Source organism: Eschrichtius robustus, chromosome 11 (genome assembly GCF_028021215.1).
Source record: "Eschrichtius robustus isolate mEscRob2 chromosome 11, mEscRob2.pri, whole genome shotgun sequence".
In the NCBI taxonomy this organism is placed as follows: Eukaryota; Metazoa; Chordata; class Mammalia; order Artiodactyla; family Eschrichtiidae; genus Eschrichtius; species Eschrichtius robustus.
In genome coordinates, this window is record NC_090834.1 from 106311306 (window position 1) to 106339185 (window position 27880).

The 27880-nt window shown below is 57.4% G+C and overlaps 1 protein-coding gene across 2 annotated transcripts in view; it reads right to left on the reverse strand.

Annotated features, from left to right (window-relative positions):
• Nucleotides 1-27786, reverse strand: part of MACROD1 (mono-ADP ribosylhydrolase 1) — a 151820-nt gene extending 124034 nt beyond the window's left edge. For both annotated transcript variants that reach the window (XM_068555146.1, XM_068555145.1), the window contains exons 1-3: nucleotides 27179-27786; nucleotides 16683-16784; nucleotides 15922-16038 (exon numbers count right to left, since the gene is read on the reverse strand). In XM_068555146.1, coding sequence (XP_068411247.1) covers nucleotides 15922-16038; nucleotides 16683-16784; nucleotides 27179-27476 — 517 coding nt within the window. In that variant the 5' untranslated portion in view covers nucleotides 27477-27786. The remainder of the gene's footprint in view (nucleotides 1-15921; nucleotides 16039-16682; nucleotides 16785-27178) is intronic.
• Nucleotides 27787-27880: the final 94 nt, after the last annotated feature.

The window sequence follows — 27880 nt, forward strand, 5'->3', positions numbered from 1 at the left end:
TTCATACTCTCTGAATGAAGGAAGGAGGACTGTGTCCTCCTCAGTCTGGGGGTGTCCAGAAAGAGAAGGTGGGCAGGAGGCTGGGTCTTGGGAGTAGAAGGACAGGGAGGACAGAGCCGAGAGAGGAGGCTGCCAGGGATCCCGGGAGCCGAGTTCCAGGCTGAGGTCTCCCCCAGGCCTGCGCTCTCCTGCTGCCCGGCTTTGCCCAGGGAGGCACATGAGGGGCAGGATGATTCCAGGACTTGGAGACCCAGATTCCTCGGGACTGAAGCCCTTTGAAGTAGGACTTGTGCTCTCCCCCTTGAGCTCTGCATCAAAGGCAGCTCTGCCGTGGTCGGGCCACGCTAGGCTCTACAGATAAGGGCTGCCCTCTTGGGGCAGAAGGCGACTGGGCTCCTGCAGCAGCCACCACCCACCCCAGCCTCCCTCTGGCTTCCCTGCCCCCGGGGCAAGAAGCTGAGCCACCCCCAGGGCGCCACCTCAGGCCCCTGTATGGGATGCTCCCCTGGGCTTCCCCTTCCTGACCCTCCCGACAGGTCTGCCTCCAGGACCAAGTGCTGCAGGTGACCATGTCGCTCCCCAGGGTGTCCTGGCTGCCTGGACCACATCTCCCTTGCTCGACCTTGCAGCCTCAGCACCCAGCACCTGCTGAATGAATGAATGTATGGCTGTGCTCTGGGGCATGTGGGAGGGATGCCTAACCCAGGTCAGGGCAGGTGTCTGGAGGAAATGACATCTAAGCCGGGGCCTGGCGCCTGACCAGAGTCAGCCAAGTGGAAATGGGAGGAGGAGGTGCTCCAGGCAGCGGGGAGAGCCCAAGCGAAGGCCAGGAGGTGAGAGAGAACACGCAGTTATGAGACCCAAAATCATTTAGTTGGGCTGGAATGGGAGCGGGTAGGAGAGGGAACCAGAAATGGCAGGAGATGTTCTGGGGCCGGACGATGAGGGAGAGCCAGTCACGATGCCTGGGGAGCCAAGGTCACTATTAGGGCAAGACCTTCCCTAAATCGAGGATTCCCTGGGGTGTTGGAAGAGGCCATGATATCAGCCAGGGCTGCCCAACTCTGGGGGCCCCCATTTCCATTGTGGCCTCTATGAATACCACCCCCCACGCCCGTTGTGCAGTGCAGCCCAGGCACCAGCCATGACGTTGCAGAGACAGCTGAAACCCAGAGGCACTGTCCAGCAGCAGGAAATGGCATCCACCCCACAAGAGGCCAGGCCCAGAAAGACCACAGCCAAGGAAGCGTGTGGATCCCTGGGGCCAAGGAGCTGAGGGTGGGAATGAGGCCAAACCCCCCAGGAGCACCACCAGCGGAGGGTGTGGCAAACCAGGGGCCACAAAGGCAGCAGTGGCCCTGTGGAGACTCCCTGTGAGCAAGGAGGAGTTCTTTGTATTTTCTGGGATAAAGCAAGTATTTCCAAGCACCTACTGTGTGCCGGTTGGTGCGAGCTGCAATGGTGAGCCCAGCAAAGGCCTGTTTCCAGCACCACGCCTGTGCATATCAATACTTCCAGCCTTTGCCTCTTCTCCAGCCATGGAGAATGGTGTCTCTTATTTAGATTAGGCTTTTCCTGATTGCTGGCGAAGTGCTGCGTCTTTTCACTTGTTTACTGCCCATTTGTTTTTCTCCAACTGGGAATTGGCTGTCCCTATCTTTTGCCCACTTTTCTTATTGATTTGTAGGAGCACTTCGCATATCAAGAGAGAAGTAGAGAAGCAGCCTTCGCCTGGGGCAGACCCTCAGGGCCTCCCTTGAGGGTCCTCAGGCCCAGGAAGAGGGGGAGGATTTGCGTGGGCTTCTGAATGCTCCCACTGCATCTCTACACCCTGCCCAGCTCCCGGGGGCCAACTCTGCTCAAAGATGAAGCACCGTCTGCAGGTGGGAGCCCCTGCCAGGCCTGCATCTCAGCTGGCAAAACCCAGGCTTATTTTTTACTGCACTGAGAAGTCTACACTGCCAGTAGCTGGCAGGGTGCCCCGGATGGCACCTGAGGGGAGCCAGCTGGTATAGCTGGGCATCCAGGAAGAAGGGATGACCATCCCAGCCCAATTCAGCGGGACCCAGCCAACAAAAGAGGCAAGTCCCAAAGCCTCAGGCTGACCCTCCCAACAGAATTCCAGGGCCCCCTCTGGTGCACACCATCCTGGCCCCCCTTCCAGCTATGACAGTCCCCAAAGAGTGACCCAGGCGTGGAGGACACATGTGAGCCCTGCCCCTTCACCCTCAGCCATCTGACCTTTCAGGGCTAGAAGCAAACCTGTGGTTCATTCCCCTCCAGTGCTTTCCACATTTCAGCAGACAAACAATGCAGGCCATAAAACTGATTTCCAAAGCCTATAAAGGCAATAACATTTAGGGAGCCAGGAAAAAAAAACAACCCTCCTTTCCCGGAGTAATGGCTGCCGAGAGTCCTCGTGGGGCCCTTTCAGTAGCTGGGGTGGCAGACGCGGGGACCAGCCCACAGACCTCCCTGCACCAGGTGGTAAATGACCGCTCAGCACGTGTTCCGACAGGGCCACGGCAGCCAGGGAGGCTGCAAACTTCCCGCTTATCTTTTCCGACTGCCCTGAGCCCAGCTGCACTGGCTCCCCAAAACCAGGGAGGGCTCACTGGCACCCTGTGACCACCCCTCTCCCACCCGCCACTAAGCTCCTGGCAGAGGAGTCAGACTGCAGACTGCAGGCCACCTGGTGCCAGCCAAGGTCACCCCCCTGCTCTGCGCCATGCTTGGGTGAGCCTCCCGGGAGGACAAACAACACCGCCACAAAGGTGGCCACAATGACCTCTGCATGACAGAAGGGGGGGTTCCCTGACCTCCCCCAAGCTCTCCAAATACCCCCATCCTGGGCTGACACCATGCCCACTCACCAGACACCTAGAACTACGAGTGGTTGCCATGAGCCCACTGCCCCTCATTCATTCATTCACTCACTCATTCATTCAAAGGTGATGTGACACAGAGGAAAGTACCCAGGATCTGGTTCAAGCTTCCGGACTGTCTGGAGACAAGTCACTTAATATCCCAGCACCACTGCTTCCCAACCTGAAAAGTGGGAATACTAAAAGCCAGCTCCCAGGTCATTGTTATGATGATTATCCTGGGCTCAGAGAACTGCTGGAAGAGGAGGGGACCAAGGTCTGGGTCTGTGGGGCAGGAGGCTGGGTCAGGTCTGAGGGCAAAGTGCCAGGGGCAGGTCTGCCAGCCAGAGGGGAGGGGGCCTGTCTGGAGACAGGGAAATAGTCAAAATGACCCCAACAGTCCCTTCCAAACAAGGATGAAACAGGGTCAGAGGACAGGGCATCCAGGCCCTAAAAATCCCACCCTCAGGGCAAATCCATTGTGCAGCCAACAGATCCACAGACAAGGGTAAGGGAGGGACCCCCTCCCCTTGGGGACTGTGGGGACCCCCTCTCAGAAGTCATTCCTCCTCCTTCTCCTCCAGGATCAAAGCACATCATGACATGGAATTAGCCGCAAGCTCAGCCTCCAGCTTAACCACAAAGAGGTGGAGAGAAGTGAGTATCTTCTAACCAAGGACACCCCCCACAAAGGGGCCCCCAGAGTCTCTGTGGGAGCATGAGAGGTGGGGAGGTGGGGTGCCAGCCCATGGGAGCTTGGGGTGGGCTCCGAGGGCCTCTCCAGGCTGGCTGTGGGGCTGAGAGGTGGCATTTGCATGGAGAGCCTCTGTGGCTCTGGAATTTATGCAGCTGCCTGTGTGATTCCTAAGGCGAGACGAATCTCCGGGCCGCTTTTCTCAGCAGGAACAAGTCTTTTCTTCAAATTGATGGTGACACATTTTTAAACTCCGATATTAAGGAGGGAAAGATTTTGCCGCCCCCCCGGGGGCAACCCTTATTAGTCACTGGCTCATCTGAGAGAAGTCACAGTGGCGGACCCAGTGGGCCTGCACAAGGCAAGAGGCCCAGAGGCCAGGCCGCTGACAAGGGAATGGACAGCAACAAAAGAGAGGGCAGAGGGGCCTCCCAAGTCCGGAGCAAAGCACTTAGAGATGGCGCTCTGGAGCAAGGGATGAAGAATCTGTAGGGGTAATAAAGAAGAGTTGGTAAGGGTGATAGAGGGAGACAATGGAGGGAAAAGGGACAGAGTAGAAAGAGAAAGAGGCATTAAGCTGAAACATAAATGGATTTCCAAGTTTAGAGTTACAGAACCTAACATCTTGTTTCCCTTTTTGCTATGGCTGCCAGGAAGCTCAAGGCCACTTTTCATATTCAGTTGCAATAGACTTGTTACAATGGCCTAGCTTTGAGGTGTCTTCTGGGCGGGGCCAAGGTAAGTGCCAGGAGCCAAGCTGCCCAAGCAGCATAAAATACCAAAATACCACCAAGAGCATAAAATACAAGGGCATGGTCCCTCAGTAGACCAGACACCAGCATCCCAAGGCAGGAGGTAGGGCTGAGCAGACCCAGGAACCAGGCAAGAGGCCAGCAGGTCAGAAAGCACGTGCAAAGAGCATCCAGGCCAAAGGGTTCCAGGTGTGGCCAAGAGCACGGGGCACATTCTTATTGGATGCCCAGGTCAGCGTCCTCCTTGTCACTTGTTTCTTTTTATTCCTGTTTTAACCCTTCCCCGGTTTTATTATATCTGTTTTTCAATGGAAACAGGTAGGTTAAACATTTTTAAAAAATCAATTCCAGCTCAAACGCCCACTTGCTCAGTGATAACAGTCACCATTTATTGAGTTCCAGTGACTTGCCAGGCATTTGCATGCATCTCCGTCCTCCAAACCACCTTCGGAGGGGGCATCACTCTCCCAGGTTTACAGACGAGAAAACCGAGGCTCAGAGGGGAGGTGTATCCTGGTCAAGGTCACAAGAGCTCCTAAGTGGCCACAGCAGCCCTGGCCCCTAACATGCCCCCACTCCCACCCCCTGAGCCCCAGAGCCAGCACCCTATTCTACGCACCAGAGGGGGCTCCCATCTGCCTTGTTAGGAGGGAGATGAGGCTGAGTCAAGGTCAAGGCCAGGGAGGCCAAGAGGTGGTCAGGTGACCCACAGAATTCCATCACCAACACTCTGGTCCCCTCCCTGCCAAACCCCAAAGCTTCAGCCACAACCTGCCCCACCTTTGCGTGACCCGTGAGCCTCACCAGAAAGTTCCCCGCCAGCTGCCAAGCAGGCCTTAGCTCCTTTGACAGAGCTGTAAGGCTCCCGTCACAAATGTCAATTCTGGGCCATTTGCTTCGTAGATTTTAATGTTCCTGTTTCTCCTCAACATCCTCAGCAAGGTAGCTCTTGCTTTTCAAAAGGGATGTGGCGTTTGATGATGTTTAAACCTACGTGAAATACAGCCAGGCGGCAATAATAAAACAGACTCTGAGCCCTGCTGGTAGGGGGATGGCTGACAGCCGGGCCTCTCTCTTCCCACATGCTACGCAGCCACCGCAGCTAAGCTCCTATTTTTATGGCAATTACAATGTCCGAAGAGAGGGAGACAGCAGCGAGGGGGAGGAGGAGGGTGGGTACCGCTGTACAGGACCACTTGTTGCTGCTGGGTGTGGGGTGCGGCTGATGGGGTTTTAATGCACCAAAGTGCGTGATGCCAGCCAGCCGTGTCCACCCCCCGCTGCCACCCTCCCAGGGCCCTCCAGGCTCACCGTCAAACCCGGGTCCACATCCCAGCACCTATCCTCCCCGGAGGCTGCAGCCCAAGCTCCTGGTTCCCGAGTCCTCACTGGCTCCTGACACTCCCACAAGGACATAAATATCTGTGGTCCCTCCCCTGCCCGACGTGCAGGCAGCAGGAGTTCCCGCCACTGTGCCCACTGGGCAGCCTGCTTTCACCCAGCGGTCCTCGGCAGAGAGGAGTTGTTAGTTCCTGTCCTTTTGTGTCCCTCCTGTGGAACTGCTGTGCAGACATTCTTGGACGGGCCCCGCCACGGATGGGCACCGGCCATGTGCCAGCCCTGTCCGGGGATGGAGACCAGGGGTCAGTGGACCCTGCCCCTGCCCTCCAGGGGCTCCGGTCTAGTGGGTGGTGCAGTGAGATACTTCACTAATAAGAACAGTACTTATCATTTACTGAGCCCCTCCAGCGCGCAAGGCATTACAGGCACTGACTCATTTTTTCCTCTTAATCCTCCCATAAGGTGCACATGTGGAAACTGAGGCCCGGAGAAGCAGCTAGTGGAACCAGATTTTACCCCAATCTATCAATATTTTGTGAGCTGGCTCTGAGGCCAGCCCATGCCACACCCGTGGGGGGGCTTCCAGCCCAGGCCTGGCTCCAGGACCCCCGAGGACAGCTGCACCCCTTCCATAAGTGATCAGTCAAGATTACAGGGGGGAGATTCCCTGGTAGTCCAGTGGTTAGGACTCCTCACTTTCACTGACGAGGGCGTGGGTCCGATCCCTGGTTGGGGAACCAAGATCCCACAAGCTGCTCAGCGTGGCCAAAAAAAAAAAGATTGCAGGGAAAGGGAACCCATGATGCAGTCACTGCAGCCACGTGAAACACGGCTGCCAGCAGGGCCTGAGGAAGCAAGAGTAGAAATAATTTGCAGAATAAATAAATGAGCCCCAAAGGTGAGCTTCTGAAATGCAAGAAGACCCCGAGGAGGGGAGAGGAAGGGAGGGCTGGAGGCTACAGGTGGCTTCAGGTCTGCCAGCTCAGGCTCAGGCGAGGCAGCCAAGCTCTGAAGGAGAGCTTCAGTCAACACCCCACCTCCTGGCCCCCGGCGGAGAGGGAACATCCCCCGTCCTGGGCTGTTCCCATGTGACACACACACCATTCCCGACAGAAGGCAGAGCAGACACTGACAGCCCTGCCACAGAGGGGAGGGGGGCTAGCCCTCCCGCCCTGCGTGCTCATGGTCAAGAGACCCCAAATCCAAAAGACTGGAGGTCAGGAAGGGCCCTCCTCACCTCCTTGGGCCCAGCAAGTGCTCAGCTCACCACAGGGAGGACGGGAAGGCGGTGCCCTCGACATCCCCTGACCCAGCCCTACTGAGGGCTGGTGCACAGCAGTCCTGGTTCCACGGGTCTGAGCTGCCCTCCCAGAGAAGCAGCAACAGCAGGGAGCCCAGAGCTGGCATTTCTTGGGTTTCCTCTATCCCAGACCTTGCCGTGCTGAGCAAATTGTCTCCTATCAAACTCACGATGAGGGACTTCCCGGTGGTCCAGTGGTTAAGACTCTATACTCCCAATGCAGGGGGCCCGGGTTCCATCCCTGGTCAGGGAACTAGAGCCCGCACGCCACAGCTAAATCTCCCGCACGTGGCAACAAAGATCCCGCAGGTGGCAACGAAGATCCTGTGTGTTGCACCTAAGACCTGGCTCTGCCAAAATAAATAAATCAATATTTAAAAAACAAACAAACTCACAATGACCCAGGACCTGGGTCCTAATGCACATTTTTTTTTTTTTTTTTTTTTTTTGGCTGCACTGGGTCTTCGTTGTTGCGCACAGGCTCTCTCTAGTTGCGGCGAGAGGGGGCTACTCTTCGTTGCAGTGCACGGGCTTCTCATTGCGGTGGCTTCTCTTGTTGCAGAGCACGGGCTCTAGGTGCGCGGGCTTCAGTAGTTGCGGTGTGTGGGCTCAGTAGTTGCGGCGCACGGGCTTAGTTGCTCTGCGGCATGTGGGATCTTCCCGGACCAGGGATCGAACCCGTGTCCCCTGCATTGGCAGGCAGAGTCTTAACCACTGCGCCACCAGGGAAGCCCCCTAATGCACTTCTATCCCTGTTTTACAGACGAGAAAACCAAGGCTCAGAAAGGTGAAGGGGCTTGCCTGAGGCCACACAGCTGGTGCACAGTGGAGCCGGGACTCATACCTAGGACTCCAACTCCCAATTTCAATGTCCTGTCGTGGAGACTCCAGAGCGGGTGGGGCTGTCTGGAGATTGGGAGGTGAGGAAGCGGGGGCTGGATCCTTTCACTCTCTTTTAGGTCATATTATGTCCTAGAGGCCACCCCAAGTTGGGACCAGGGCAGGTCCCACCCAGGAGTCCCCAGAGCCAGGCTCTGGTGTGTGTGTAAGCCCACCCTAGGGGTCTGGAGAGAGCAGATTCATCTCAACACCCCCACAAACAGCACTGTCTGCACAGAGCTTTGTGTTGAGAGGGAGGGAGGGGGGCCCCAGTTCCTGGGGGGAATCCACGGCTTTCACATGCTGCGCCAGACCCCCTTCACCTCCTAGGGACACAGGGTACCCGTGCGTTAAACGGCGGGCAAGACACAGCCTCCTGGGGAGGCCCGAAGCTGGCTGGGCAGCCCTTTGCCAAGGCACTGGAGGATCATTCCAGGAGAGCGATCCAAGGGCTGCAGATCCAGCCCTTTTCATGCTTGGCCAATTTAATGGTCCCCATTAATTTCAAAACACACACATTCCCACAAGCTCCAGGCTCCTCAGCTCAGTGCTTGGGGTGGAGAGCACGTCAGGGACACAGGCCGGCACGCTCGTGTGGGTGCTGAAGGCTGGCGGCCTCAAGGACGAGATGAGCCGGACAGAAAGGGCTCAGGGCCCCTCAGCAGGGGGTGGCGGGCAGCTGAGCCCTACCTGCGTTTCCTGACCATTTGTGTGTTGTGATGGGGAGAAAAAGGCCCAGGAGAAAGGGCAGTGCTGGGAGTTAGGAAGGCCTGCTTTGCCACTTCCCTGCTATGTGACCCTGAGCAGGTCACCGTCCCTCTCTGGGCTTCAGATGTTCCCCTGTCTTCCCTACAAGACTGCAAATGCCTTGGCGGCAGGCACTGGGTCATTAAGCCTCACACTGAGCCAGGAACCTCACAAGCAGCCCTCACAAGCAGCAGTCTGCCACTGTCCTCACCTGCATGATGCTTTAGTCCCATCCAGCCCTGGCTTCTATGACCAACCAAGAGGGGCTGCGTGGGGTCTGGGCTGGGGCAGGGGGAGGGTGCCCAGAGGGGATCACTGGTTCATCCAGTCCCTCCTGCTGCCTGACCAACTCTCAAGGACATCTGATCACTCATTCATTCAACAAACATTTACTGAGTCTCAGGACAAAATATCATTGGGTCCAAGGTCCATTGCCCACTGTCACGTTCCCTATGGAAGGACAGGAACAATCTGGCTAATAAAGGGAAACTTGGGAGAAGACCTTGGGGCAGAAGGACCTTCCAGGATCCTCGAGTCCCGCCCATCGGCCAGAGCTCGGCTCACTGGCCCAGGCCCTGCGAGCCCTTGAGGGAATCTCAATAATTCAGGAGGGATCCATCATTTATGAATTTATGTAACCGCTTCTCGACCTTGTGGAAATGAGCCTCCCTCCTCCTGCAGTGGTGGAAATCAGGCCTTGGCACAGTCTTTAGTGTCCCGGGCTTTCTAATGTGGGGAGGGAGCTGCCTGCACCCCAGGCCTCCCTGTTGGCCTCCCAATCCACTCAGCCTCTCACCCCCAGACTGGACCCAGAGGGAACTTCTGAAAAAGCAAACGTGACGGCATCCTTCTCAAACCCAAGTCTTAAAGATGAGGGTTTGATTCCTGGCTCAGCCTTTTACCCAGCACTGTGGTCCCATATGTGCCTCAGTCTCCTCATCTGTAAACTGGGGGAATATTATTGCCTGCCTCAGAAATGAGGTGATATGTCCAGTGTAGGGGCAGCCCCTGGCCCAGAGGGAACACACAATAACACACTACCCCCACCCAGAAGCAGGGCTTGGTGGGGTGCTCAGGGCAGGGACTGGGGCACAGGACAACCAAGCAGCCACAGGAGCAGGAGCCCACCACGAGGCCTCGTGGGGCCAATGAACCCGGACCCATCTTTTCTGCGCTGACCACCTAGTCCCCATCCCGCTTCTCTGTTTCCCTGTAGTGAGGACAGATGGCAGCAGACCCACTCTGGGGACCCAAAATTTTAAACCAGAAAAGAAAAGGGAACAAAGAGAAGGTATTCCCAGCTACCCACAAAAAAAGTGGGGGTGGGGATTTCCTGGAGGCTCTTCAGTCTGGCAAACCTTCCCTACCTGTGCCACTACTGTTTAGCTGTGTGGCCTTAGGTAAGTTGCTTCAAGTCTCTGAACCTCAGTTTCCCATTGACACCATGGGGCTGATATAATAACACCAGGAGGCTAGGAGAGGTAGCATGGGGGGTGGGTACAGCCTAGACCTAGAAGGAGACCCTCAGCTCAGGACCCACCACGGCTCATTCCAAGCCCCCCAGAGCTTCCCCTGAGTCCCACCCGCCTCACCCTCCCCGCCAGTGCTCTCCCTCTCTCCCCTTAGAATGTCCTTGTCCAACTTCTAACTCAGATCTCTACTCAGCTCAAGCACTGCCTCCTCCAGGCAGCCCTCCAGATTGCCTCCCACCCTTGCAGGTGTGATTCCCATCCCTCATGCACTTTGCTGTCCCTTCCATTCATATTTTTCACTCTGCATTTGGGAATTGAGATTGAGTCTTCTGTAGCCCAGGATCTACCCCAATGCCTGGTGCACAACAGGCCTGCCATGTACGCCTGCTGATCGAATGAATGAAAGGCTACACATGAGCTTGAATTCTGACTCAGTCACCTGCCAAGCTGGGGCATGTTATCTCCTTCTTGAGCCTCAGTTTGATCACCAAAAATGGGGATCAGAGTCCTGCTTGCTTTGCGGGGATGCCAAGTGGGCGGCATGGAGGGAGTGGCCGGTCTCACCTGTGCTCCCCAGGGGCCAGGGCCCCAGGAGTCTTCCGTGGCTCACAGGTTCCCGCCCACCCTTCTTGCCCACTGCGAAGAGGCTGCTGCTGAAGCTAGCTGTGGAGGCCCGGCCTCAGTAAACACATTTAAATCTGAAGTGACAGGTAAAGCGATTTACGGAGACAGTTCAGCATCAGATCACTTCCCACAAGGCAGTCGGCGTCCCTCGGCCCCCCCCCGCTTGCTAGTCCATCAAGGCGGTCTCTAAATCACTGACTCCGAGCGGTGGCCCAGGGACAGCCAGGGGGCCAGGCTCCTCCGGGCCCTCCTGGCAGCAGAAGGGATGAAGCAAGGGCTTTGGCTGGCTTGCGGAGACGAGGGTGATAGAAGCAGCTGGCAGATTTTCACAAATCAAAGCCCCAAGACTTAAGGAAACAGAGCACCACTTCATGCCTTATTTTAAATAAATAAGCAACTTAAAAAAACTCCCAGTGAGGCCAGCTTGTCACTGTGAAACATGGCTTCCCACCTGTTCTGCACGGCCCAGCCCGCACGCCGGGGCCCCTCAAAGGCTCCCCTGACCCTCCTCGCCTCCCGCGCCCTCTTTGCAGAATTAACTGGTCCCTGAGGCAACGCGTGGCACTCTGTTCAGACCTCGCTTCCAGTGCTTTGTCACATTATATTCTACTTAGTTTCTCTCATGCTGACTTTCCAATACTAATTTACAGGGGCTTACTATGCGCCAACCCTGGAGTGGGGCCAACGATGTCCCATTTTTCAGGTGGGGAAATAGAGGCTTGGAGACGCCTGACCGGAGGCTACAGCACGGCAAGCGGGAGTGCTGGGATTCCCACCTAGCTCCTGGCCTCTGTGCCCATGGCCTTGACTCAGTGGCCTGGGACAGCTTTGCAGTTTAATATTCCTTCTGTCTTTGCACAAAGCATCACATTCATCCCTGCTCTGTCCCGTTATGCCCTGAAGGCCAAAGCCGGCAGCCGGACCCTGGACTGGCCAAGAATGGGGGTCTTTCTTTGTGCCAGGACATTTCCTGCCTGGGATTCAGCTGTCTGTCGGGAACTAGGGGCCCACAAGCACAGGCTTGGTAAGCTGGCAAACTCAAGGGCATGGAAGGGACCCCGTCAAGGTCATGCTGCCTCTCCCCATAGTCCCCACCATTCCGTGGCAAAGAGAAGACACAAACACTCCAGAAGCTGAGGCGCCCCCCCCAGACCCAAGCTTTCTCTGGAGGAGATGCTAGGCGTGGCTCTCCCTAGACACAGCCTGGGGGACGTGGGGCCGAGCTGGAGAGGCAGGCGCTGCCCCAGAGAATCTCCTGCTCCAGAATGGGGGCTGCAGGGGCTTCCTGGCTTATCTCACCAGCGTAGCAGCCCAATTTAATTAAGATGGATGCAGTGTGCCCCCGTGGGCAGGAGCCGTGGCCAGCACAGATGGCAGGAGCCTGAGACTCTCCAGACTCTGCCCGAGCAAGTGGCCTCAGCTGGCAGCCACTGGGGCAAGACCAAGGATGGCCCGGGGAGGCCTGCACTGCCTCTGGGGGCTTGAGAGGGTTTGGTCCTGTCCCCTGTGACCTCATGCCCTGCCACCGGCCAGGCACACATCCTTCTACTCTGTCCCAGCCCCCCTCCACATATCATATAACATCATACATCATATTATACACACAACAAATCACACACATATCCACTATTACAGGCACATAACAGCACATACACCCCAATCACATATCAAATACCAACAGAGTGGGGTAAAAACCAGCCCTGGACTTCAAATGCCAGGGGAACAGTTGGGAAACTGAGTCTGATTTTCCAAAGTCCTGAGCGAGGCTGTGGGTGGAGTCACTCTGCGGGGAGGGGAGAAGTGAAGGGGGCAGGAAAGGAGGACACCCAGCCCCTGCCCTCTCCAAGGACCCCCAGGGACCTCCATCCTCCCTAGGGATGGGAAGAGCGCCTGCGTGGCTGGAGACACCCCCGAGACACAGCTCTTCAGGATGGAGGGGTTCTGGGGGTGCTGACCGCTTTCTCACACAGGCCCTTCCCAGCCCCCTGCAGGCCTCCCCCTCCATGGTCCCTGCAGCTGGAGCAAGGCCCAGGCAGCGATGGCATCTTCCCTACCCTTCCCCATCTGGCCTCAGGGACAAAGAGAGACTCCCCGCCCCCCACCCCGTCCCGAGAAAATCCACAAGCTCCACAGTGGACCTCAAGCCCCCAGCCCTGTCCGACCCACATGGCTCCCCATGGGCCACAGACCCTGGCGGGGCCAACACTGCCCCTGACTTCAAAAATAAAAATTAAAAAATTCCCACCCCGAGATAATTGCTCGCTCCTTTTCCTCATTGTGGTGGCTCCGCGGTCGGCGCTGAGAAGCAATTATTCAGGGCTAATGATTATAATCAAGTCAAATAGAATTTAATGGACACGTATTCTCTTCCTGCTTGAAACTTTACATATGAATTAAGCACATGTGGGTTTCACGAGGCACAGACCAGATTTATGCAGCCCTGAAAAGCCCCGCGTTGCCGCGACTTTTATTCCGCTAATAAACAGGCTGATTTACGGGCTCTGCTGCGCGCAGGAACCGCGATCTCTGCTGCCCCCTGGTGGGCGGCGGCCCCAGGCCACGGCGGGGGCCCCAGGGAGGATGCCGGAGGGTACCAAGACCACCAAAGACCCCCGAGGTCTGATTAGTGCCAAGGCCACCCAAACACCAGGCTGGGAAAACCTGCAGGGAGGGTCCGCAGGGGATGCAGGCTCTGTGTGGGAGCTCTGGATCCAGGGCCCGCCTCAGCCGTTTTTGGGGGTTCCAGGCAGGTTCTGGGTCCTCCCTGCTATGAGACTCTTTCCAGAAAAAAAGGAGATCCCAGGAAGACACACCAGGAGGTATTTAGTAAACTGAGGCAGGCAGGGGGAGGCATAGCTGCTCATTTGTAGGAGGTACCAGGATCCCTTGGCATCCCTGGGCCAGGGTTGACGTCCAGTGACTCTGCTGGCATCACTTCTAGCACCGACAACAGCGGTAGGCGCTGAGGGCTCTGTTCATGCCAGGGGCTGCGTGAGCATCACTGTTCATGGGTGTCAGACCCTAATATCCCCAACTATCCAGTGGGTGGGTTTCCCACCATTCCCATCATGCAAGCCCAGGCAGGTACATGGAGAAGGGGAGCCCCCAGAAAGACACAGCAAACACTGCCACGCCCAGTCCTGGCGAATCAAATGAAGCCAGGACCAAAGGGCTTCCCTGAGAGCATGAGAGGCTGACAGAGCTGCTGCAGTCAGAGTCTGGCCAGGCACAAGGGCACTTAGGAAGAGCCATTAATCATGCCTGCAGCCCCGCGAGCAGGCTCCAGAGCCCCCACCCCACTCCATCTGCATTCTGCCCACACCCTGCCTTGGTCCCCACACCCTCCCTCCTGGCCGCCAACCATCAACCTGGCTGGGAAGGAGGTGATAAGATGCCCTACTTTTTCCTCTGGCCACTTTGCAGCTCAGGAAGAAAAGTACCAGTAGGGGGACTTCCCTGATGGCTCAGTGGCTAAGAATCCACCTGCCAATGCAGGGCACACAGGTTCGAGCCCTGGTCCGGGAGGACCCCACATGCCATGGAACAACTAAGCCCGTGAGCCACAACTACTGAAGACCTCGTGCCTAGAGCCTGTGCTCCACAACAAGAGAAGCCACTGCAATGAGAAGCACGCTCACCGCAACCAAGAGTAGATCCCGCTCGCCACAACTAGAGGAAGCCCGCGCACAGCAACGAAGACCCAACACAGCCAAAAATAAATAAATAAAATAAATAACTTTATTTTAAAAAAAAAAAGTACCAGCGGGGCGCCCCCCACACCCTTACCAGTGACTGACAGGGCCAAGGGCACTAGGCAGGGCAGCCTCGCAGGCCTGTGGCAATGTCCCCTCAGCCGGGGCCCCAAGGCTTGGTCTTTCCACCTCAGGCCATCCCTCTGGGGTCCAGGCAGCAAGAATACCCTTCTCTCCTGGGCCACTATGACTTGACTTGTCTTAGCCCCGTGTCTCCCCAGATGGAGACCTTGCTGCTACCCACCATCCTAGTGGCCCAAGAGAAACACATCAGAGGAAGCACCAGCAGAAACCCAAAGGTGACCCCACCACTCCCTGCTCCGAGTCAGAACTCCTACCTTCCTGTGACTGGTCACCTGTGTGCTGAAACAGGCAATGAGGGAGGAGGGAACACCCCTGTGACCACACAGTTCTGCGAACATCAGCGGGGAGACATGCAGAGCAATGCCACTGCCGGAAATGCAACCCAGATCACAGACAAGCAGGCCCAGAGCGGATGAGCGGCCACCTCTCCCCTGGTCTCTCAAGCCCAGTCGCTTAGCAAGACCAGCACGGGCACCACCAAGACCCAGAGTCACTGGGCCACTCCACGTCCTGGCCAGCACTGGGGTCAGCCACTGGCTGCAAGCCCAAGGGTGCGATGAAGGAGATTTGAGACGCTCCTGGGAGCGCCTGAGACTGCGCAGGTGGGGAAGGGCTAGCACAGTGGAGTTTCCCTATGAGTCAGAGCCCAAGACAAGGGGGTCTGCCCAGGTCTGCGAACCTTTCTGCAAGAAGGAGGCTGCGTCCCGTGACACTTGGCAACCACAGAGGGGGGATTCGGCCCCCACTCGCCCTTGTCCTGTGAACCACCTGAGCACCTGCTGGACTTGACCGCCCCTTGACACACCACTCCTGACCTCAGCCAGACAACCACTGCCTGAGAGGAGAGCCGCCACCTTCCTCCCTCTCCCAAGATGGGAGAGACACAGCAGACTGCTCAACTCATCACAATAAACTGCCCAGCCAGCAAGAGCCGTTGCAGGAAGCTGACAGGGGTGCAGGGGCCTCTGCCCCCACCCTTCTTCTGACATGCTCCCCAACATGCTCCCTCGCCCACCCCAATTAGAAGGGGGGCTGGGAGGGCAGGAGGCGGAGGAAGGAAAGCACTGGTCAGGGGCATCTGCAGCCCCCAAGGTTGGACCACCCCATCTGGCCACCGCCTTCCTGGCAGGGCAGTTCGGCGCAATTCCAGCGGAACTCTCTCCCTTACCAGCCGCTAATGGGTCTCAGAGCTTCGAGGCAGCTCAGCCAAGGCGCTCCTGACACAGCAGTCAGGGTTTCAAGGGGAGAGGAGTCCACGCTGCCAACACGCTGGGCTCCCGTGGCGCCAGCAGGCCACCTTCATCCAGCCACCCGAGCCTCACTGGAGCCACGTGGCATCCACGCGTGCCTGGCACAGTGACGAGGTGGCCACCCAGGTCTCTGGCTCAGGCTGGCCAGAAGCCCTCACTCACCGGCGTTGACGATGGCATCCACCTCCAGCTTGGTGATATCGCCTCGGAACAGGGAGATCTTCTCGTTGAGCTGCTTGTCCTTCTTGTACTTGGGCTCCTCCACCTTCATGGTCACCCCTGGAACAAGCAGAGGCCGGGGGTGGGGTCACAGAGAGGTCCCCACTGCAGAGTGACCCACCAGTGGCCACCAGTCAGGCAAGCCGCCATCAACTGCCCTCCACCTCCAGAGGCAATGTGCCACGCAAGGACCGATGACACGGTAATGACAGCCCACACTGACTAAGCACCTACTGTGTGCAGCACACACTCATCTCCTTGAATCTTCACAACGCTGCACACAGGTAGAGTATCAATGCCATCCATCCCCATTTTACACACTAGGTAACTGAGGCCTAGGAGGGTTAAGTAACTTGGCCTGGGTTCCCGGTTACCAGGTCTGCAATTTGCAGGGCCTACGTGCTCACCAGGACGCCGCACTGCAGGCCACTACACCAAGCAGCAAATCCCAGCTCCAGCGGCCATGGGATTGCAGGTCTAAGGCTCAGTTTCCCAACGGTATAATGGGGATAAAAACCGAGCCTGCCTCAGGCTGTGTTAATAATTAAATGAGGTGACACTGCAAAGTGCCCCACACATAGCAAGCACTCATAAATGCTGCCGCCATTCTTCTTCTTGGCCTTGTCTTTATGATTCTCCCAAGATATGGGCCTGAAAGGACCACTCACCACCCAGCCAGCTGGGCCCCCCAGCGCAGGGCCTACCTTTCGCTGCCTCCTTCCACGTCGGGATCTTCTTCAGCCTGACGAAGTCCCGGCAGAAGTAATGTTCCTCCCGCTGCTTGTCACTCAGGCCCTTCAGAAACGCTGCAGGGGCGGGGCGGGGTGGGCAGGAGAGTCAGGCGGGCCGGGAGAGGAGCAGTCCAGGGGGCCGCCCCACCGCCCACAGGTCTCCTATCCTCACGGAGATGCTCGCCTCGTCCAAGGATGCAAAGCAACCCCACATGCCCATCGTTCCCGCAAGCACGCGGGGAGGGGCGTGGAAGGAGGGCCCCCTAGAAGATCTTGCTGTGCCCTCTCTGTTAGGAGGGGAAACTGAGGCCCATGGAGGTGGAGGGTGTCTCTCAGGCACCACAGACCTGAGTTCAGAATTCAACTCTGCTGCTTTCCAGTTGCGTCCACACCTCTGGGTCCCTAATACCTTCAAGACAGCCCTTGCAGACTAATTTCAAGCTTACTCATACATGCTAAGGCCAGGCAGGTCGGCAGCACTGACTCAGTTACATCATCCGTCAGTCACATCATCATCGTCGTTATTTGTAGGCAGCAGGACACAGGGAACCAGGACACCCGTGCTCCTCAAAGAGCCACAGAACCAAGCAGGTCTGGTGCCCATTTGTGACAAACCCCCTGCATTGGCAGAGGGCTCCCCGCGGAGAGATGCCCGCTGGGGTGAGTCATGGATCAAGGGAGTGGCTGGAATTGTCCCCATTTTACAGATAAAGAAACAGGCTCAGGAAGGTCAGGAAGCCACCCGTGGTCATACAGCTAGTGAGTGGGAAGCCAGGCCCCCCATCCACTCACAGACTCTGGGTCCACCCAGGCTGGGTCCCCTGCTGGGCCTGGTCTTCCCTTTGGGCGGCCCCAGGCAGGGGAGCATCTCTCCAGAGCAGCAGTCCAGGCTCGCGGCTCGTGGGCTCCCCCTGCCGGCCTGAGGCCACCAGGGGAGCCGGGCTCTCAGCCCAGCCTTCTCCTCCTCCACCACACACTCCCCAGATGGAGCAGCCCCCAGTGACCACCAGGGGAGGGGGAGGCAACAAAGAGGAAAGACCACAGTCAAGGAACCCAAAAAGCATCAGAAAATGTGCAGAGGTAGGAGGGCAATTAGGGGGGTAGGGGGAGAGGTAGGGTCTGTCTGCTGGAGCCTTCTGTGGAAAGGCAGAGACGGACAGATATTCAAGAGACAGGTGGGTCCCCCACATGTGCCTCTGCCCTGCCACAGTCAGTCCATCCAAGCCTCTGCCCCTCAAGATGCCCGAGGAGCCTGGAAAGGGCCCCGTTCACAGTCCAGCTCAACACTGTAGGGAATTATTACAAAAAGCTCGTTACACCTTGAATCTGCTTACACCAACTCCAGCTCAAGATAGAACCACACTCTCCGGCAGCCACTTCCCACCCCCTTCCCTAGACACCCATCACACACAGGTCCTACACGTGGTGCTGGGGATCCAACCCCCAGCAATGCAGACGTGGTCCTGGCCCTCGTGCATTTATAATGCACCAGGGGAGACAGAGGCTGACCAGGCTTTACCCAATCAAGCAAGCAATCCAAATTCCAAGAAGTGCTATGGGACGCTCGGGGACTGGGAGAGGAGGTAGCCGGACCCCCAGTCCAGGGGGGCTTAGCGGAGACTGGGAAGAGGACTGAGAGGTAGCCAGGGTAGGGAAGGGTGTTCCACCATCCGGAACAGCGTGTTCGAGGTCCTGGGTGGGTGCAATCCAGGGTGTGGGGCAGGGGGCAAGCACAGGGGGAGAACGATGCTGAGGGGAGACAGGGGCGCCCAAATCAGATTAAAAATGCTTCCACCAGGTAGAGATTAAGAATCCCCCCCACAGCAGTGCCATTCTCATTCTTTCTGAGAGGCAAGGGTATCCAGCGTGGATGGTACCCAGCGTGGACAGTCCCCTCTGTCACTAGCGTCCCTGGATGCTCACCCATTCCCCAGCCTCCTTCTCAAGGGTCTGCCCTCCCCATGATCTAAGAAACGGGCCAAGAGCTCCTACTTTAAACGCTCCTTTCTTTGTGTGTTGGGGGGGTGGCGGTGGGGGGATGGTGCTGGTATTTGAAGGAACTGAAGTGCTTCTCCAAGCCTTGCTTGCCTTCTTCTGTAAAATGGGGGCACAGAAAGCTCCCTCGCGTTAAATGAGAAGCAGAACAGGCTTAGTTGGGCACAAAACAAAAGCACTCAGCTGCCGGCAGACGGTACCACCAAGCAAAGAACGGGCTCGGCTCCATCCAGGCTCTGCCCCTCCCTGGCAGTCTGAATACAGATCAGTCAGTTAACACACATTTACTGAGGACCCACCATGCACCAAACCTGGGAGGCGAGGTGAGGTCTGGGGCCTGACCGAGCAGAGGGGCGACCGGGACAGCTTCCTGGAAGAGGTACCCCCAGTTTCTCTGGTCTGCCCCAGGAGCTGCAAATCGCTCGAGAAACTCCCACCAACCAAGCAGAGGCTCCCTCTAAATTCTTCATCTTCCCCAGGTGGCCACTCCAGCTGCTCCTTTGGAAGCGGATGCCCCCTCCCCCTTCTCCCTCTCCCAAGGCTCCTCCGCTTGTCCTCCCGGCCAGCCATCCAGCAGATGCTGCCTCCCCCTCCCACCAAGGTGGGAACACCCCCCCACACCTGCCCACACCTCGTTCTCCCTCCCTCAGGTCACTGGGCACGAAGGTCCTTCGTCCCAGCCGAGGCCGCCCAGCTCACCTTCCCAAGGACTCACTCCTGCGGCTCCCCCTCCACTGGACTGTCCTGCCTGCCCTCAAACACCTTCTGGTGTACCCCGGCTTTTAAAACAAAACCCTCCCTCAACCACGCATTCCACACGCTGTAGCTGTGGCCTCGTTTCTCTGCCCCACTCCACTGTCTACAGTCGCTGTCTCCACTTCCTCCTCCCCCCGACCCCACCTCTCCATCAAGGCCAAGGTCAGAGGCACCACACTGGCCACTTGTCCTTATTCAGTGGCCCTTCCTGGCCTCCCCTGTACGCTCAGCACCCCCAACCCCTTCTTTCTTCTCAGGACCCCCTACTTCCGATCCCAGGCTGCTCGCTGGCCCCCCTTCTCAGCCTCCTTGCTGCCTCCCCTCTTCCTTAATCTACACCCTCTCCCTGGGTTTTCACACAGTTCCACGCATTCGAAAACACTCATGATCCCAAGGCTGCACCTCCAGCCCCTCACCTCTTGCGAGCGTCTGCTCCCCAAGGCCCACAGCCTGCTCTCATCCCCAAATGCTCTGTGCGCAGAACTGAACTCCTGACCTCTCTATCCTTCCTCCTTCTCAGTGAACGGCCCCAGACTTTGCTGGGGCCCCAAACCAAGAGTCTTTCCTTTCTCTTCTTCCCTCTTCCATCCATCTGCAGGCTGCTAGATTTATCCCCCCAACACCACAGACACCATGCCTTCTGCTACCCCCAGCAGGGCTAAGCCTGCGTCATTGATTGCACCCTAGACCCCTCTGGAAGCGCCCCACCCACCCCGGCCAGCTGACTCCCTGTGTCCACCCTATGGTCTGTTCCTAACACAGCAGCCCAGAGATATTAGGGACAGAAGTCAGACAGAAGCTGTCTCTCTGTGTGAAGCTCAGTTCAAACTCCAAGTCCTTGCCAGGGCTTGGAGAGCCTGCCTCTTTCCCAACCTCCTCCCGTGCTACCCTCCCCACTGCACTTCACCCTGCCCACAGCCCCTCAGCCTTTCAGTTCCCCCAACAGCCAAGCTGTTTCCCGCCTCAGGGCCCTTGTACCTGCTGTGCCTCCTGCCTGGTCTTCCTTTACAGTTCCCTCCTCACTGCCCTCCCCCTCCCAGAGCAGCTGCCTCCCCTACCATCTGTGCTTTGCTTGACCTTGGCCATATGGGGATATGTCACGTTTATGTTGGATTCCCAGCACCTGGCACAGCATAAAGCATGTGTGAGTGTTCCTGGGCATCTGTGGGATGAATCAATGAACCAAGGAGCTGAGACCTGAAGGTTGCAGGCAAGTTTGCTAACAGAAAGGGTCTTCCGGGAGGAGGGAACAACGCGTGCAAAAGCCCTGAGGTCGGAGAGAGCATACGGGTGGGGAAATGGAGAGAAATCTAGAACAGCTGGACGGGAGAGCAAAAGCAAGGCTCTGGCAGCCTCTCCTGGCTTGTCTGAGGCATTTGCTGGCCCATGGCCCAGCCACCGCTGGGGTTTTGATTCCGCTCGTGCTCCCTGGTCCCCCCAGGTTTGGGCTCATGACCTCCCACCATCATGTTCATGGGCAAGGTGCTCACCCTCTCAGCCTCAGTTTTCTCATCTCTAGAATAGGGACAAGGCCGGCCTTCCGTGGCACCCAAGCTTGCTGTGAACAAGAAGACTGGCTGCGAAAACACAGAGGAAGCTGTCGCGTGTGACAGACACATCAGATATACTCACTCTTTCCTGTGTGTGAAATAAGAAGGCCCAAAGAGAGCAAACGAAAACAAGACAAAACTTGGGAGGGGAAACATTATTTTTCCAACTTGGGGCAAAGCAGGTGCAGGAGCTTTTTAAGTTATTTGGGTCCCCATATTTATCATCTTGCACAACTGTGACCAAAGGCCCCCTCCGAGGCCTTGGCATGCCCAAGTGCCAGTACTCAGAGCTGGCTGGACCTGCGGCCAGAGTGCAGGCCCATACTGTGACACTGGAGGGGCTGGTCAGCCAGAGCCCAGACCAACCCCACAGGACTCCCAAGACCGGAGTCCCTCTGGCTGGGGCAGGCCCCAGGCACCCCACGGAACTAGTCTGGGATGCCCCGAGACGGCTCAGGTCCCCGAGCAGACACCATCTGGCAGATGCCACCGCCTTGCTTTACAAAAGCAGTAGAGCAATCGCCCTGGCCACAGGCAAGCAAAAGGAAGCCAGGGCGGGACCCAGCCCAGGGCTGTGTCCTGCACTGTCCTCCCCAGTATCCGAGGTCTGCTCTGAGTGACCCACAGCCCGCGCAGTCCTCTCTCTCCAGCAAAGACCAAAACACGACTCCGCTTCCCGGAGACGGCAAAGAAAGACCGTCAGAGCTTCCAGCTCAGCTACCGGCTGACAAGGCACCAACCCTGGGGACACCTATCAGCCTGCCCTACCGGCCTGTGGTCCCCAAGCGCACACCTCTCGAGGCCAGTGTGCGGGGTGCCGTGTCCTCACTCATCTCCAGAACAAGGTTGCAGCCTGACTGACCCCGAGGAGCTACAGGCGGCACTGCCCTCTGATTTATGGGAAAGGAGAAGCCAGCTGAGGACCGGAGCGCTGTCTTCACAGCCTCAGCTTCACCGTCAGCGGGGCCGCCCCCAGGCCCTCCTCACTCGCTCTGGGAGGAGGAGAAGCAGGACCCTTACGGTGGGCATATGCCCCACGCATTTCTAACACGCGCTACCTCCCTCTGCCAGGACAGGTGCCGACTTAAAGCACAAGTGAGTTTTATTTTTCTTATAAAAGATGTACAACATACGTTTTAATTTTCTTTCTTTTTTGGAGAGGCGAGAGTATTTCACAGCTCAGTGAGACAGGTGCTGTAAAAGGATGTTTGCAGTAAATTTTGATGGGGAGGCCTGACCCCAGATGAAGCTTTCAGCGGCTCCCGGGCACGAAAGCCGAGCTGGAGGAAGCAGGCTGCGTCAGAACCATAAAGTGCGCCGGGTGAACGGGAATTCAATGATGTGTTTTAAGAAGTGTCTTTATGGCACTTCACAAGACGGTGTTCGGAAAGGTGAGGGCAGGCTGGCACGGAGGGAGGCTCCTCTTCTGGAGAAGGGTGGGTGGGCAGGGCTGGTAACAGCCGGGCTCTGGGAACACGGCGGTGGGGGCATTAATCACCTCTCACCGTCCCCCAAGAGCAGGGGCTCGTCAAAGCCTATGGCACGAGCAAAGGGGAGACGGCAGGAGGCACGTTGGAGCTTTTCTGCTCTCCCAGACCCCCTCGCCTCCACCTGCACCGGGACGTGCCAAGGCTGCTTCCCCAGAAGACAGGTGGGAGAAGCCCACCCAATTCCCAGGTGTGCCTGGGAAATTTTCTGGTTCGGCAGTCGAATCAGATAAATCATCCGCTCTGCATGAAATTCCACAGGGGTTGAAATCAGTCTTTGCCCTGCCCCATGCAAACAGGCTGGAACACAAGCCCTATCCTGAGCCACCAGGGAGAGGAAACAGGGCTCAGGATCTGAGGGTCAGGGTTCTAGCATTTGACACCATGGGGGAGACAAGTTTATATAAGCCCAGTGTCCCCATGGCCAGAACAGGGCAGAGAAAGGAGACAGACCCAAGGGGCGACAAGGGATGGGGGGCATTGGGAGGTGACAAGGGGGGGGCACTGGGGACCCTTTGGCCGCTGTGTACAAAATGGTTTCTAATGTGATCCCAGCACAGCCTACAAGTCGGGTGCTGTTGGTCCCATCTTACAGATGAGGAAACTGAGGCTCAGGGAGCATGGAAGCAGTGGTGCCAGGGCTTGCCACGTCTGATGACACCAATGCCCGTTCTCTTTTTTAGCACACAGCTCTGCCCCTACCGCAGGTCAGAAGGAGGATCTGTGCCCTTCTCCTGGAGGCCAGGCCCCTCCAGTGGTGGCAAAGCCCCCAAATACCCCAGTGCCTGAACTTAAGTCCCCTCGCACCCAACTGCCTTACAGCAGGACTGTCTCCACAATCTTCTGATGAAAAGGCACAACCTGGCGGGGGTGGGTGGTAATGAGACACTCCAGAACTGAGGGAATTAAATTATAGAAATTAACCCCTGGCCAGTGAAATCAAATACTGCAGAGGTCTCTCAAAAAGACTGAATGTCTCCTAGCCAGGAAGGTCAGCCTGATGATATTTACTTACCTAGAGAAAGAATAGGTCCACAGAAAGAATAGGTCCATAGAAGTGGGCAGTCAGCTTGAACCCAGGAAAAAGGAATGTGCAGAACCCAGGCAGAATTTGGCTATCTGTCCAGAGGACTCGCTGGGCCATGGACTGAGGCATCTGCACCTGGGGCCCAGAGCACGCACTCAGCACTGCATTTGTACTGGAACACTGAGCAACCGCCCGGGGAAGGGCATCCTCAGTGGGTAGGCGCACCCCTGGCAGGGAAGCTTGCCCAGCCTGCCCAGGGCAGTGGGATCAGCTTCCAAAATCATTCAACCAGCTCCCTAGTTGAGAACACCTGCTGCTGAGCAAACTTAAGACTATGAATTGGCTTCCACGTGGCTTTTCCACAGGGAGAGGAGGCCCTGCCCAGGTGCACGAGTTTCCAGACCCACAGCTATTACATTTCCCCAGCATGAACTGCACCTCAACCCTCTGAACTATACATCAGTCTCTTGTGAGTTTGGTTACTATATGCCAGTCTTTGAGAGAGGATCATCTCAGGCATAGACAGGCATTTAGAGGTCGGGCTTCCCTGGTGGCGCAGTGGTTGAGAATCTGCCTGCCAATGCAGGGGACACGGGTTCGAGCCCTGGTCTGGGAAGATCCCACATGCCGCGGAGCAACTAGGCCCGTGAGCCACAACTACTGAGCCTGCGCGTCTGGAGCCTGTGCCCCGCAATAAGAGAGGCCACGACAGTGAAAGGCCCGCGCATCGCGATGAAGAGCGGCCCCCGCTTGCTGCAACTAGAGAAAGCCCTCGCATAGAAACGAAAGACCCAACACAGCCAACCAAAAATAAATAAATTAATTAACTAATTAAAAAAAAAATGTATAGAGGCCTATGTAGGTATATCCCCAACAGAAAGATGAGCACATGTCCATCAAAGACATGTACAAGGATATTCACAACAGCTTTATTCCCAACAGTCCCAAACTGGAAACCAAATGCCCATCAACAGGAGACTGGGTGCACAAACTGTAGTACATCCACACCACGGAATATTACACAGCAATAAAAAAGAGCAAACTGTCGGTACACCCAATAATGTGGACGAATCACACAGATATTAGTAAAAAGAACCGGACACACTGTATGCCTCTGGTGATATGAAGTTCAAGAAGAAACAAAATGAATAGATAGAAAAATGATTAGCAGTAAGGGGTACTGATTGGAAAGGGGCTCAAAGAAACCTTGTGGGGCGATGGCAATGTTCTACCTATTGATCAAAGTAGTGGTTACACAGCAGTATACTTAGGTAAATGAACACTGATTGTAGGAATTCCCTGGCTGTCCAGTGGTTAGGACTCGGCACTTTCACTGCTGGGGGCCCGTGTTCAGTCCCTGGTCGGGGAACTGAGATCCTGCAAGCCGAGCAGCGTGGCCAAATAAATAAATAAATAAAGGATCAAAGCTTGGACTCCAATCAGAGGCAGAATCCAGTTGAGGCAGTCCCTCAGTGCGGTGGTTTTAAAAATATGCCCCAAATTCTTTGATCCTCTTTCCTCCCAAAGGTGGAAACTAATTTCCCTCCCCTTGAATGTGGGCCAGATGAGGCATTTGGGCAACAGCCATTTCACAGGAGTGAGCCATCTGGGAAGGGCTCACTCCACCCCTAACCAAGTCCCCACCAACCTCCTGAGAAACCCTGAGCCTGACCACCCAGCTAAGCTACTCCCAGCTTCCTGAGCCTCAGAGACTGTGAGATAACGTAAATGTTTGCTGTTTTAAGCCACCACGTGTCTGGGTAATCTGTTATTATGCAGCAATAGGTAACTAAGACACAGAGACGTCTCTGTGTCTCACCCCCACAAACTACCACCTAACGGCTGCTGGGGGGTGGGCGGCTTCACACCTAGGGCTGGGGTTCCTGGGGCAAGCCCACCCTCCTCACACTGCCCCCTGACTGGACACTGGCACTCAGGCGGCCCCATCTGCCACGGCTTCTTTGCAGCACTGACCTCTACCTGGCATCGTCTCATTGCCTTGATCACATCCTCTACTGTTTCTTCCCCCTAAGCTCCGTGAGGGCAGGGTCCTTGCCTGTCTCCCCAGCACAACAGTGCTGGCTACATAGAAGGCACTCGATAAACATGGACTGAATGAATGGAAATCCCAGCTCCTAGCAGAGAGCAGCCTGGGAATCCCTGACCCATCAGCTTCATGAGGTCTGGAAGTTTTCAGTGGCACCCAGGAATGGGAGGGGCGGAGAGCTGGGTCCTAGAAAAAGTGGCAGATCCAGGAACAGGTGCCTGGGCCCCTGGCCTCCCCAGCTCTCTTTCCCACCACCCTGGGTTACTGTTCTCTGACAGAGAAGGGAAAGCAGGGCTCCCTGTGGGGACAGTCCCCGTACCAGGGGGCCAGCCCCCTACTCCCCACCCTGAACGGTGTTCTGGGGCCAGGGCTGAAGGGCTGACAAGCACTCCTTGTGTTCCCGGAGCAAAGTCAAGTGCTTCCTGCTGGTGCTTTAAGATCCCAGTGAAGGCAATGCAATTCATGACAGTGGTAAGTCATCTTGAACTCTACCTCCAATCCCAAGAGGATGCCTTCCCCTTGCCCGCAACCACAGCCCGCCCTAGGCCTGCCTTCCCAACCCAATTGGCTGAATCCACTTCACCACAACGGCCCAGCCAATGAGCTGTTGTCCCTGCTCTTTTGAAAGGGGATCCAGCCCGAACGGTCACAAGAGCCCAGGGAGCAGGCCCTGAAGGGCAGGGGCAGCTGGACAGGCAGCCGGGGCTATTTGGGGCTCTGCAGGTCAGGTTGCCTGCCTTCCCTGCTCTATTCGGGCCCAGAGTCCAGCCCTGGGATTCATGCCCACCAGGACTCATGCCCTGCCCCAGAGCGGGAGGAAATGGCTTGATTCCTGGGTAGGGGGGGTGGGGGAGGGGAGGGCGGAGGGGGCGGCGGGGGGTCACTGTTCTCATAGGCACAACGCCCCATCTCTGCCCTGCCCCGCAGCTCCTCTGTCCTGTGTCCCCCAGGAATAAGGCAGAGAGTGCTCACAAGTGTCCAGAGGCCAACGTTAAGGGCAAAAGGGCACCAAACCACGTGCCTAGAGAGGCAGGCCCCCGGGGTAGGCGTGGGGGAGGTGGAACCGGCCTGCTCAGGGAGGCCACTCCTTGTGGCTATCTGATCCCACCAGGTGGGATGCCAGCCCCAGAGCTGTCCCCTCAGCCCATTCCCTGCCACTCTGCCTAAAATGCCACCCCTTGAGAAACCATGCTATGCAAAACCTGGGGAGTTCAGAGCCTACTGTCAGATCCTGAAGCAAACTCCAAGTGACCTTGGCCTATTGGCTCTGGCACTGGGCCTCAGTTTCCCTCATGCACAACAGATTAAGGTACTAGGTCTTGGATGCTCCCTGGGGGTGCCCAGCAACACATTTCAATGGCGTGAGGCCACCCTCCTCACACTGCCCCCCACTGGGGACCTGGACCTGGTCGGGGCGGTGAAGTAGTTTATGGGGCTGGGCACATGGGGGGCGTGGCTGTTAATGGGGGTCCATACCGGGGCACATGGGACCTTAACTTCCCCAGTTCTCTGGGGTGGACGAGGCTGCTGGTGGGGTGCTGTCCAGCCGGAGAAGGCCCACGTAGAGCCGCCCTCGCCCCTCGCGCCCCCCTCCTGCTTACACTTACATTTTGCCTCCTTCCAGTCGGTGGAGGTGCTCAGGTCCACCTTCGCCGCCATGGCCAGGGGGGCCCAGGTGCGCACCCCGGCTCTCCGCCCCACCGCCGCCGCCCCCCAAGCCCCAACTCCCGCTGGGGTCCGCGCGCGCGGGTCGTACGCGCCCAGGGACGCCGGGGGACCGCACGCAGTGCTGCGGGTCCGCGTGGTACCCGCCGAGGGGCCGGGCCAGGGGCGCCGGGCGCCGAGCAGCTGCCCCGCCGCGCGCAGCTGTGCCAGGCGGCCGGACACTCGGCTCTGCAGAGACATGAGCGGGCGGCGCGGGGCGGCTCCCCGCCCACTTCGACTCTATTTACGGTGCTCGGGGAGTCTCTCCCTTATTTACTCGGGAACCAGGTGACGCGTGCCAACCCGCGGCGACCTGCTCAGGAGCCAGCGGGCCGCGCGGCCAGAAAACCCAGGCGCGTCGCTGGGCACCCTGGAACTTGTAGTCCGGGCCGCTGACGGGCCCCCGCACTCGTATACACACGTGCGCGCCCCGCCCGGCCAGCGGGGTCGCGCTGCGCCTGAGCCCCGCTCTCGCAGGGTCGCGCGTCCGCCGTGCGCCTCCTCTTGGGGCTATCTCGGCCGCCGCCAACTTCCTGGTGGGAGGTGCCTCCCGCCCCCGGCCCCGCCCCTCTGGCCGGGTGTACTGAGCCGAGCGCGGCTGCCTA